Source organism: Lissotriton helveticus, chromosome 1_1 (genome assembly GCF_964261635.1).
Source record: "Lissotriton helveticus chromosome 1_1, aLisHel1.1, whole genome shotgun sequence".
NCBI lineage: Eukaryota > Metazoa > Chordata > Amphibia > Caudata > Salamandridae > Lissotriton > Lissotriton helveticus.
This window is the reverse complement of record NC_136057.1, coordinates 696967605-696981243: the sequence shown is the minus strand read 5'-3', so window position 1 is coordinate 696981243 and position 13639 is coordinate 696967605. Positions and strand designations below refer to the sequence as shown.

At 43.9% G+C, this 13639-nt stretch overlaps 1 protein-coding gene across 1 annotated transcript in view; it reads left to right on the top strand.

Moving 5' to 3' along the window:
• Window positions 1-13639, top strand: part of METTL25 (methyltransferase like 25) — a 690484-nt gene that overhangs the window by 221752 nt on the left and 455093 nt on the right. The window contains exon 4 of the mRNA XM_078674227.1: window positions 9962-10597. Within this exon, the coding sequence (XP_078530353.1) occupies window positions 9962-10597 (636 nt within the window). The remainder of the gene's footprint in view (window positions 1-9961; window positions 10598-13639) is intronic.

The window sequence follows — 13639 nt, the reverse complement described above, 5'->3', positions numbered from 1 at the left end:
TACGAGGCGGAACTTTGGGGACACCGTAGGCCATCCAACCTCATGAAGGCAGAACACACGTTTATGAGGAACTTACTGGGCCTTCCAGTGAATACACCGCTAGTGCCTGTCCGTATGGACCTAGGGTTATCTCCGATCGAGGAGGAAGCAGCTTTATGGACACTGTCATACTGGAGAAGATTATGGTCAGTTCCTGAACTAGCTTCCTATAAAAATGAATTCTGTGAGGTCTGGGCTGCACTAAGAACAAAGAAAATTCCGTGGCTAGTACAAATCAAGGCAACCTGAACCAGGATTGGCCTGTATGAGCTCTGGGAAGCTCCAGATACAACTTGCCCAGTAATATCTAGGGCTGATCTGGTCTATCACTTCAGGCAATATAATCTATTGTCCTTGCATGCGAGTTCTACAATGGAAAGATTAACAATAGAGTTCCTTCAGGTAAAAGTAGATTACAGGCAGGAGGATTTTCTCGACTTGATCTATCCACCACTGGCGAGGAAACTCTATATGCAGTTCACAATTGGTAGTCTTCCGCTTAGGGCATTTACTAGTAGATGGGATAGTACGAGGAATACTGAATGCCCTGCATGCAAACACAGTCTTGAAGATGACCCTCATGTCTTCTTCTTTTGTCCAGCTTATCAGGCCACACGGAAGTACTGGCTGACTCCGATCTGTAGAAACCTAGGCTTCAGACAGTGTACTCAAGCCTTTAGAGTTCTAAGGTACTACACCCATCCCCCCATTACCTTTGCTGTCTCGCGTTTTTTAAATAGTATGTGGCATAGTCGTAGGAAATTCTTTGAATAATTTAATTGTTAACAGGAATATTCGCCTAAACAGTGTTTTAACTTTTTCGATAACTAATCATTGTTTAATTCGTTTTTATGATGCATTACTTCTTCGTTTTAACCTTGTGACTAATGTGTACATATATGATGGGGTTTGAATTTGCACTTTATATATGTTATTTAATTAATTTACCTTGTGTAATGTATATATTTTATCTGCACTTTTATGGTACTTTGTGACCGAAATAAAGTTATCGAAATAAAATAAAAGGCATTCTTGTTTTTAATGCCTAGAGCTCAAACTCTCGCAAATGCGAGACCACCATAATGGTGGCCTTGCCCCTTTTTTTCGACGCTGCTCGCATATTCAGGTTACTTTGAGCAGCATCTAAACAAAGGGGCTCGGCCACCATTATAATGAATGCGTATATGGTGCTTTCACCCAAAGTTTAAAATAAAAAAAGTAATTTCAAAAGCTCTGTAGCGCGGTCACTAAAGTGAAAGCGACCTGCGATGGTAATTAAATAATTAAATAAGCACGGCTGCTAAAGTGAATGCGGACCGCGCCTTATATTAAATAAGTAAATAAACGCAGCCGCTATAAAGAGGACCGCACTGTAATTTGAATAAAAATCTATTACTATTTTAAACAAAGTGGGCGAGTGCTCCGATGCTGTGGGTGGAATATTGGAAGAGCATTAAAGAAAATAGTGCTCACCAACTTATAAAGCAGACCGTGTAACAACCAAAGTAAAAGAGCCAGTCCTCGTTGGAGGTTACAAGTGAAGACAGCGGTACTAAGGAGGGACTAACAAGTCTATGTACGAATTAGAAGCCAGCATTTACGAAGGGCAATGAGATAAGCTAATGACAAATATGGACGGAGTGTGGGCGGGGCTTCAATAGCATACTCCAATACAGAATGCCTTCCGTAGCGAGCAGTGCATGCGCACTGCCCTTAGGCTCGACCAAAAAACGGTGGAGGGGTGGCAGTAATCTCACAATGCTCACTACATATTTCGGCCATTTCTGAGGTGAACAATGCAGTGGTGGTCCACCCAAATTCTCTTATTACTTACCACCCAGCGCAATATGCCTAACTTTTCTAATACCCATTATGCAGTTATTTGCTCATTAAGGACCACCTACGCTCAATTGTTCATGGTCCGTGATTTTAACTACTCGTATGATGATCCTTCAGTCAACTCAAAAGATATGGAGTATGTTGAGCTTATGACATCCTTTTCATTGACACAACACATTAGGTGTCCTTCTAAAAATAAGGAACACACACTAAATTTAATATGACCTGCCAGTTTCAATAATAGCGAGTTAACTATCTTACCCTGTCTTTGGTCAGACCATTATCTAATAAAATTTGAGACACCATGTGTGGTGGACAAATATCAAAATACCGCTAAAGTTAAAATCATACAATGGTGGTGATGATGATGTCTGAGTTTAAAAAAGTAGGCCTGTTTTTAGCACCACTGCAGATACTGATGCATTGGAATTTACAAATTGGATGCACAATGCTAGCAACATTAATGCCCCTGAGTTGTCATAGAATAAGGATTTGCTCAAAACATGCAGTCAGTTCAACACTGAGCTACAGGCAGGGCACTAAGCTACATCTTCACCAATTAGAAAGTCATTGTCATAAGGACTATAACATTGAAAAAGAGCAAAATTCAAAGAGAGAATGATAGAGTATAAAAAGTTACTCTTAAAAATGTAATCTAACTTTTTAGTAGCAGAATAAATGAAGCTTACAATAAAGGAGACCTTTACAATGTTGAAAGAACTCTCCTAATAGAGTGTCACGGGATCTTAAACCATCCCAATAAATGTTTTATTATTTGAATACTTACTGTATGGAAAAGATTAGGATAATTAAAGAAAGTATGAATGATACACCTACCTAGACTGTTGTGGATGACCGTAATACTCATATTGTTTCCTCTTTTAGTCCCTTAAAAGATAGTAGATGAGAAAGGTTAAGTCCAGCCAAAATGAATAACTCGAAGAACCACAGGTCCCTCTTGGCCAAACACAGGCTACAGCTGATCTCCTAGATCCAAATCTTTTTTCCTAACATCTGAATTGCACCCTGTTTCACACCCAGGAGCTTAACGTTCCTCCTCTGTCACGCCCAGCGGTCCAAGTGAATAATACCTCTCAAAACTTTCAGATACCAGTAGTTTTTAAGAAACTTGTTGTACTGAGAAAACCCTGTGGGACTAAAAAATAAGATTGAGGTGCGGGATCTATATCACACCCCAGGTCCATGAGTACCATCTGTTTCACACCCAGTGGTCCGATCGGTGAGGCCTCAAACCTGTATCACACCAAGGGGACAAGCGTACCATTTGTGCCATGCCCATTGGTCCAATAGACAATCAATTTCACCCTTCCTAGCGTGCTGACTATTGAAGAAAGGTGACCTCCGCGAGAATGCCTCTGAGGCAACCCTACCACTGTTAAGTACAGACACATAAAATAGATAACATGTCAGATTTCTGTCAGAAGCAAGGCACTCAGGTGAAATTTTTGTGCTTCTTCCTAGTTTGCCGTACGCCAAATGCTGGGACTAAAGCCAAGATGTGGTCCCTTACCCTCTGATGGCAGCTTCAGGGTGCATAATAAGTAGAGTTTCCAAATAATTGCAGTGTCTGCTCACCTTCTTTGATGCACAAGTGTGAATCCGTCCGGGCGGGTTTACTTTCCTTCAGCTGCAGTTGGGTCTGAGGTACCAATCTCTACTGGCTGGCTCACCAAAATGTTGCTCGAATAGGAATTTACCTTGACAAACAAAAGAGGCGTTTGGCAAAACAGGAACAGTTTGTTCAATAAAACACTTCAGCCAGTAGCACAGTTACAGAAATTGGTCTAAGGACTGTCACAAAGTACAATCAATCTGAACAGGGATTTATACATTTATTTGGGTATCATAAAGTGCTTCCAGCGATCCTTGTTTGGTAAAAGAATGTGATGTGGGCCTTGCCTGTGGAGTCATAAATAAGTCCCCTGATAACAAATGCAGGTGGGCCTCGACCTTGCTTGGGCACAATATGAGCAGTGGGTAACATGTCCAGATGTCCGCCATCAGGGGCGCGTGAACACTCTGTGTACTGTGTGTGCTGTGTCCTTATTGGCTATGTGTTCCAATCTTCATGTGGTATCTGAATTTATGGTGTTTTGGACTTTTGCCCACCCCTCTGGCCATGTGTGCTTACTTGGAGCCAATTATCCTGGACCAATGTGGTGTTGCTGTGCTTATCTGGGGGATGGACCCGAGTTTCCTGTTTGCACATTTGTCTGCCGGCTACATGCCACCCCACCTGTGACATGTCAATCAGTAACCTCACTTAGGTCGCAGAGCCTACCTGACCATTCATTTCTGAATCGGGGTTGATGAAGAGTTCATGACGGGTAAATTTGATAATAGTGATGCAATTTCGTTCTTATGTGCGAATGTATCATTATAAACACTGACATCGATTCGACCAATATTAACAGTAGTGCTTTCAGTTACAAACATGACCTATTTGATTTGCTGTTAGTTGGTTTGGGAAGGCTTCCATTTGTGTGTGCGTGCTAGTTTGTGAGTAATGTAAGAGTGCTATTGGTATGTCAAGCCGTTAGACTGTGAGGAGTTTGTGGGCCCTGCCGGTAGGTTGAGGCTTGTAGTATGAGGGGTGCGATAGTGCTGCCAGTATTTTTAGGCTTCTACTCCATTTCTAGTGTGAGAGTGCTTCCAGTAGTCTAATGCTTCGAGTCTGTGAGGGGTATCTACATGCTGTCTGTAGAGCCTCTCTGCCACAAAAGTACAAGGAGAAATTGAGTATAAATATTGGGGCTCAGACCCCAGAACTTTAGCTTACTTCTGGGCTCAAGAGGAACCTCTGCCATGGAGAAGAGCAGGGAAAGCTGAAGGAGAAGTAGTGCCCGTTTACTGTGTGCTGTCTGGGGTTGGCCTGCAGTGGCTGTTTCTGCTAAGGAGGGTACAAAGACTTAGCTATGTGCTGTGTATCCTGCTTGAAGAAGATATCCAAAGACTTGAAGTAGAGTTTGCCTCCTGTTCTGAAGTCTCAGGGACACAAAAACTTCACCACCAGATCCCCTGAACTTCCTTGCTGGGAGTTCTGACCTGCCAAGAGGCGCCTGTTCTTGTGTTGGGCCTCTATATGTTGTTCCTGCTGCTGGAGAGAAGCAACTAAAGAAGCGTGACTCATCTGTACTCGTTTCCGATGCAACACCACTGTGATGGAATGTTAGACCTGGCACCATTGGTGTGGGTGTCTCTCCGATCTTTCGCTTTTTGTCTCCTCTGTGGTTGCTGGTGTTAGATGCTCTTGGCGCTGTGCCACTGCCATTCAGTGCCACAGCGCGAATGCTCCCTATTGTAAATTGACTGCATGAATTGGCATTCCCATAATTGGCTCATTTGATTTACCTGTTAGTCCCTAGTGTAGTGCACCGTGCATGCCCAGGGCCGGTAGACCGAATGCTGCTAGTGGGCCTGCAGTGCTGATTGCACTACCCACCGAAGCAGCTTGTAAAGTGGACAGTCGAATTTAGTACATCTTTTAGTGAGGATTATTTTTATATTCTATGTTTGAAAATATCACTTTTACAAAGTAGGTATATTCTTGCCTAAGCCTTCCAGTGAGTTCTGCTGTTATGTGTATTGGCTGTCTGATTTTTGAGGGGCAGGGCAGGCTGAGCCCGACCTGGATTGAATAGAGAGATCTACAGTTGGAGTATGGGGAGGGGTAACCCTTTGATCTGAGCAGGGCTGTGCCTGGCAAGGTGAATGATGGCTGCACCTCCCACTGTGTGTCTGATGGCAGACCCCCTCTTCCTGAAAGGCAGGATGCAGCCTTGTAAACAAAGTGCTCCAGGACGACACCAAACTGGTTCTGGCTGGGTTCAGGGGTTTTGTGACTTTTGAGAACAAAGACTTTTTGGGGTATAAGGACCTGTGCAAAAAACCCTACACGGTGCGTTACTTCTGGATGTCAAGACGAACCTCTGTCCGTGTAACTAGAGGGAAAGGACTTTGAAACTTTCATCCATCTTGCTGAAGCAACTACCCAAGGGCCTGATTTGAGCTTGCCTCCTGCTGAAGTCTCAGGGACATTAGACTTCACCCATCAGCCGTCTGGATTTCTATTTGAGGGGAATTCTACTCGCAGATGAGGCCTCTGTTGAGAATTCCAGAGCCTCTGGTTCTACTGCGGGGAACGGCGACTGAAAGTCATCGATGTCGCTATTTTGAGCCGCCGCAGCTGAGAAGCTGTTGCCGCTGAGAGCCCGCATTTGCCTATGTTTCCAAAGTCATCGTTATCGCTATTGTGTGCCGCTGCAGCTGAGGAGCTGTGCCGCTGAGTGCCCACATTTGCCGTCCTATGAGAATCATCGCTATCGCTATTGTGGGCCGATGCAGCTGAGGAACTGTGCCGCTGAGTGCCTGCATTTGTCGTCCTACAGGAATCATCGCTATCGATAATGTGGGCTGCTGCAGCCTAGGAGCTCTGCCGCTGAGTGCCCGCACTAGTCACCACTTCGGGGATCTTGTTAACACCTAAGTGTGCCGCTGGGTGCCCACCTTTAAGCCCCGTCCCAGGATTATCGGGAGTGCACGCCGCGGATCGCTACAGCTAGGAGCTGTGGCCGCTTCGAGTCCGCCTGTCACCACCACGGCTTCCGTGTGAGGATGTGTGCCGTGCCCTTTTAAATCTCAGGTACATTGTGCATCACCGGGTGGCGTGGACCCCAACCTCAAACTTAGTCCGTTCCACGCACTTTTTGAGTGCCTTTATTGCTTTGAAGTGAATCTGTAATTATGTGCATTGTGGCTCCTTGAGTGCTTGTAGCCTCGTGTTCAGTCTATATAAAGATAACTATTTTTCTATAACTACTTGTGGTGTCCGTTTGTAGCGTCTCTCCTGCGTTATTGTTTATGGTCATAAATGCTTCACACAGTGCCTGTGAGATAGGCCTGTCTGCTCGTGCTACGTTACCACAGGGTTGAGCAGGGGTTTTCAAAGGGTGTAGCCCCTTTACTCTGACTTAGGAAGAAGGATCCCTATTTGGACCTCTGCGCCAGCCGCTGCCAACTAGAGATCCCCATTTCTAACATGGATGAATTCCCACACATCGCCATCGTGCTGCTGAAGAAACCGACGCAGCGCCTACCTGCTGCTGGAGAAATTGCTGCACACTTAGTCTCAATCACTGATCGCCGAAGTCCAAGATCACCGCACCGATTCCAACGCTGGCCATGCTGCGCGACTGCAAAAACTGATGCACCGGGGGACCGCGGCTGGCGAGATGAACGCAGTGCCATTGCAGCTGCCGCATCGAGAACCTATGCATCCCCGAATCCCCATGCATCGCACTGGGGGGCCAAGTCTACAACAATTCCGGGGTTGCAGTAAGAAACCAACACATCGCCTCCCTTCACAGTAAGAAACGGAAACATCACCTCCTCTTCAGTAAGGAACCGACCCACCACCTCCCCTGGAGCAAGGAACCAACGCATCATCTTCCTTGTAAGTAAGGAACCGGCGCATCTCCTTCCCTGCGGCTGTTTTTGCTTATGATTTTGGAGCATCCACGGTACTATGTGTTGAAAGTGTTGCATCTATAGTTTGCTATGGACAGAACTGTTTTTACCTTTTAAAAGTCATATCTTGATAACTGTATGTTGTTTTTTTGTTGTTTTGGTCTTGTTTGGTTTAGATAAAGAATACTTATTTTTCTAAAATGGTGTGGTGTCCATTTGTAGTGTTTCCACTGAATTAGTGTACGTGTGCACAAATGCTTTACACACTGCCTCTGAGATAATCCTATCTGCTCGTGCCAAGCTATCAAGGGGGTGAGCAGGAGTTGTCTAATGGCGTAACTCCCTTACCCTGACTAGAAGCAGGGGTCCCTAGTTGGAGAAAGGTACCTACCTCTGCCAACTAGAGAGAATTGATAACAGAAGGGTGAATTTCACTCATACAGACTAGGGACAGTGATACAGATGTAGAGCTACCTTACTAATACAGTGATCACATACAGCACATGTTCTCAAACTGTATGCTCCCTTCCAGAGTTAAAGCTTCCCTTATAAACAAGTACAGTAAAGGCAGCAGCAGTGCAAGGTTCCCTAATACACAGAACAGGTATAATATAGGCATCCGCAGTGCAAGCATCTCTCAGAAACACAGAAGGTATGCTAGCAAGCTTAGCTCACACACTTGGAGAATGATGCACTAGAGACAGGACGTGGATGCTTGTCCCTCTTTCAAGTTTCACATTAGAAGCTTCACTAACACACAGAACAGGTAAAGTAGGCTAAGCCTCCATTTATCAGACTTTGTATAGCACTGTCAATAGGAATGCAAGTTTTAGTGCATGTACGGTGCAGGCATCCACATAATGACCTTCCCACTCACACAAACACACAGAAGGTGCAGTACAAACATCCACAATAGTCCTGCATAGTGCAAGCTTTCCTAACACACAGGCCAGGCTCAATACACTCATCAGCAGTCGAAGTGTCCATCATACACAAAGCAGGTACAGTACAGTTGCATGCAGTGCAAGTTTATGTAACAATAGTGCATGTCGAGTAGCAAGCTTTTCACACACACATACATACACAAAAGATACAAGACCTGAGAGCAGGACAAGCTTCCAGTTCTTGAACTGGTACAACAGCAGCACAAGCTTCCTCCACAAACGCACTAGGTACGGTATATGTATTATCAGAGCAACCACCACTGAGCTCAGAATATGCATAGCAAGGGTAGCAGTGCACTTTTTCTTTACGCTCAAAAACTGTGGTCAAAAGGACAACCATAACTCACTCAAAGCAGGATTAAAATACAAGTATATATAATGCACAAATATGTCGCACACAGATTAGGTGTTCAGGCATCCACATTGTATGCCTCTTTAACACAGTAGGTCCAGTACAAAATTCAAAGAGTAAGCTTCACACTCGCAAAGAAATGTAGGAGTCCTGCGTGCTTTTTCCACATTTTTTGGTCGAGCATTCAAGACCTCTTGTATAAACTTTAGTATATACTTATATGTGTATGTACTTTGTGGGCTCTGGAGATTAGCCCTAGGACTTTTCTGCTTCCGCTTAAGGACTTTTTTTTCTGTCCAACTGCCTCTATTTAACTGTCTTGATGGAAAACGACCAGTAGAGGTCAGTAAAATACTAGAATTGCTTTCTGCTGAAGGACTTTCTTTTTTAATTTTTCTGGAAACAGCCTCTATTTAACTCTCTTGATAGAAGACGACCAGCAGAGATCAGTAAAATACCAGAATCACTTTAGCATTCTCTAGATTCCAGTACATAGAAATTGTCTTCCACTAGCACCCGTAGACAGTAGTATTTTTTTCAAATCTTGTATTTTCAGTGACATGACCACCGAAGGCCCTGATTTTATATTAAAATCAGAGCTTTGGCCATTTCCCGCTGAAAGGCAATATTTCTCTCCATGTGTTCTCATACCTGGCGTGTCACGCAGTTTGGTGCTTACTTTCCCTCCATGTTGAAGAACAGTAGATTTTTTAGCACCCAGGCTAATGTGCTGGATAGCTAAATTTCAATAAGGTCTTAAAGGCGAGACTGGTTGCATTGCAAATGCTTGTTACTATTGTCTACAACTATATATGTACCTCTTAGTGTATATTTCCTAAATATTTCCAGTTTCATAGATACATATTATAACAACCCAACCTACCATTCTTTAACTAAGTGTTCCATGTCTTAAATACTGCATATTAAAGAAAACAGTTGGGATACAGACTTATTGCCGTTCCACTGCTTGTTTTAAAATGATATAAATGTATTTAAAGAAACTTTTAAAATTAGATTCAAACTCTCAGAAACTAGTACAAGTAACCACTGTGACTGACTGACAAATTGTTTCCTGAGAAAAACAATCCAATTTGAAGTTTGTAACTAAAAACCGAAAGTCTAGTCAACACTATATCCCCTGGCAGAACAAGAGCTGAGAAAAATCAGTAGGGGCCTACATTTGTTTGCTTTGAGTAGACGAATCCTTGCAGTTGACATTTGGTTTAAATGTTTAACTAATCTGCTGTTCATTAAGATGGGTGCGTTTTATTGGTGATTCTTTCTGTTTTTTCCTCTCTAGGTGATTGACCTTGGCTCTGGAAAGGGCTACCTGAGCTCATTTTTGTCCATGCATTATGATCTCAAGGTTTATGGGATTGATTCCTCCAGCACAAACACCCATGGAGCTACTGAGAGGAACAGGAAATTGAAAAAATACTGGAAGGTTTATAGAAGCCGAGCCAGGGCAGATTCCAAGGGCCAGCTGTCAGAAACGAAGAAAGAACGAGGGGCATTGCCTGACAACCCGGAATGTAAAGCGAGTATCAGTGGAGAGCTTTTAAGTAACAATAACATTGGTTTAGGCCGAGGCCAGGACAAGCCCAAGCTTCCTCCTGTAAACTCTTCTGGTAGTTTTACAGACCTTGCCATGCCTGATAGTAATGAATTAAACAACCAGTTTTGCACAGTGCAGGATATAGACAAATCTCCTACAAGCGAATTCTCTTTTTTAAATATCCTGCCTGTTGATGCTGTGGAAGTTGTAACATCGCCAAAACTTTGCCAAAAAGTTCTCTCTGATGAAGAAAGGGAGCACAGAAAAATGGCAAACCTCAAGGCCAAAGCAAACAGGTTGAGGGAATCAAACTTATATTCGCCTTTAACTTCATTTATCACCGCAGAAACTGAGCTCCACGATGTAATTGAGGACCTAGAGGTATGTGTACATATTTACATGTTTTATTGTAACGAGGGCCATGCGAAGCCGTCATGTGATCTTTAGTGACGTTAATGTGTTTGTTAAAAGCGGTAGGCATTTCTTCTCTTTGCAACCATCATATTTGATAGCATGTGCCCTCTCGCATATTTGGATATTCGAAATACACTGCTGGGATAGGGCTCTGTTTTATTTAGCAATTCTTATGAAAATCTGCTTATGAACTGCAGTTTGGCCTGTCCCACCAAGCGGACCAAGTATCTGTGGCATGGAATGCGTTGGCACAGTTGGAGATGGGCAATGCTGAGTTCCATCCATCCCATCACCAATGTAACCTGCAATGGATGCAAGTTAATTTTTCCTTTTTTCTTACACTTACTTTCTATAATTTAGTAAAGTAGTATCACTTTTGCACATCACTATTGGTCCTGAAGAAAGCCCATAAGTCCGAATCCCGGCTAATGGGGCTGAAACATGTTGGCCATTTTTTATCCTAATGCTGTACGTCCTGAAAAAACCTAATTTTTTTCAATAGAATGCACTGTATAGAGCATTCCCTTATGGGATTTACCCGAACCCAGATCTAATAAAAAATTTTCCTTTCTGGTTTTCCGGGTAATTTTTAATTTTGAACACTGTCCACATCACTGGGTCACTACTGTTTTAAACCAAGGGTAAGATCCTCCTGGTGGAGGCTGGATACCAAGAAACTAACCCTATGATTATGCACACACGTGTATGAAGAGCGGAGAATCAAGATATACCGCTAACCATACTTCCCAACACGTGCATGAGGGTTTTTTACTGGAGACCATTTGTTTTCGTTTCCTACATACCCTGGTTCATGCAGGACAAGTGATCCTTCCCCATTTGATTATTTGTTTCCTCCTGGGGCCCAGCAGTAGCAAGTCCCCAAGTAGCACAAGGAAGCACACTTTCATGGGGTAACAGCCCCAGTATATATACTGTATTTCTCTTTGTCTGCCCTGACACAGGGCTTGGGGGAACCAGTCTCAACTGGTTCTGTGGGGTGTTGAAGCACTCTGTTTACCAGGCTTCCACCCTCCTTTGTCAGAGTGGGCTCGGTCATCAGACACACCACAGGGGGTTGAGCCAGCTTTCACCTAGGCAGGTACAGACCTATTCAGGGTCAGGGGACTACTCCTCCCACTACTCGAAATGCAGATCTCTTATTCAGCCTAGCGCTGACTCACCCTACCCTCCCGGGAGCCACACACCTCATGATCCCCTGTCACGCCAGAGACAGACATGCTGTACACATCCAGCAGGCAGACACATAGCACACAGAAATGCCAACTTCTAAAAAGTGGCATTTCTAGAATAGTGATAATAAATATGCGCACACCATTGCACAGCATTTATTATTACTATTCCAAACATACCAAACTTGACCACGCTGCTCCTCTCATACCAGAAATTACCACTGAAACACTTATCAGGGAATCCCTAATGCATTCCTATGAGAGGGCAGCCTCACAGCAGTGAGAAACCAAAATGGCTGTTTGTCACTACCAGGACATGTCACACACTTAAGGTACGTGTCCTCACTTTTAGCTACAATGCACCCTGCCCATAGGGCTAGCTAGGGCCTACCTGACATGCAGTAAAAGGGGAGTCACAGACATGGCACACACTTTATGTGCCACGTCACAGTGGCGGTAACACTGCACGCACAGGTCCTCCAATGCCAGAGGCCTGAGACAGGTTTGAAGGACTACTTTGGAGGGTGGCGTAATCAGCGCTCCAAGCCCACCAGTAGCATTTAATTTACTGGCCCTGGGTATCTGAGATACCACTTTACAACGGACTGTAGGAAAATTAAATACGCCAAACAGGTGTAGACCAATCTTACCATGTTTACCACATACAGCACACGCACTTTACACTGGACAGCAGTGCTAAAGTGCTCAGAGTACTAAAACCACCAACACCATGTCAGAAAAAAGGCTAGGAGGAAGGCAAAAATTTTGGGGATGACCCTGCATAAAGGGCCAAGTCCAACATCCATCCATAGCAAGAACCCATGTTTCTTAAAAAAAATTGGGAGTCTGTCAGACAGCAAGACATTTTCGCTCAAAGGGAGTAAGTCTTCTAGTGGTGGCCCGCTAGCAAAGCAACAATAAGGGGGCAGGTCTTCTCCATTGCCGTACTGTTCCTTGGAAATCATTGGAATCACAATTAAGGATAAATGGTGATGATCATAGTTTCAGGAGAGCCCTCAGCACATTACTGTTCCCAGTGTACTTGTTTGGCTTTATCCTTAGCGCCTGAGCGCTCAACCAAAGCCCCTCATAAACACCTGGCATGGCTCAAGCTTCAAAGTATGCATGGAAAAAAAAAAAAACATCATTAAAAAATAGCTAACTTGTGGGGAATGCAAGATTAAGTAAAGTATGTAAACTAAGAGAGGAACAAAATTGCTGAAATGCATTCCCTCTATGTTTTTAACACTCATTGTTTGCAAGTCAATCCATGTTTTTAGCACCAGTGGTAACTTAGGGGCATTTACACAGGACCAGTTTTAATGCCATACATCAGAGAACTGGCCACTGTAAGCACGCGTTCCAGGATATTTGGATCTATTTTACAAGGGAACAAAAGCTAACCCTGCTCCTTATTTGGATCCATTTCACAAGGGAGCAAATACCACAGCTTCACTTCTAAAGGAGTGAACAATGTCTTTGAGGGCCTGGGGTGTCACAGTGGGGGAGGTTAGAGTGATGAGAGGTTGTGGCAAAATATACAGAACACAGCATTAGCTTGCAAACACTTACCATTACCAAAACAAGGCACCGGATAAGACGTGCTTGAACCCACTTTCACGTATGTCGAAGGGTGGGATCTACACCTTTGAATGATGAACATCTGAAATCATGCAGGGATGAAGTCTCTGATGCCCGAAACCGTGATGTTTATTGCGTCACTGGCCTACAGTGTGCATACAACCAGAGACCACAATGGCAATGAAGGGCTTTAAAACAGAAAGCCCTGCTTCGTGCTTTACGTTAAGAGAGTTGAATT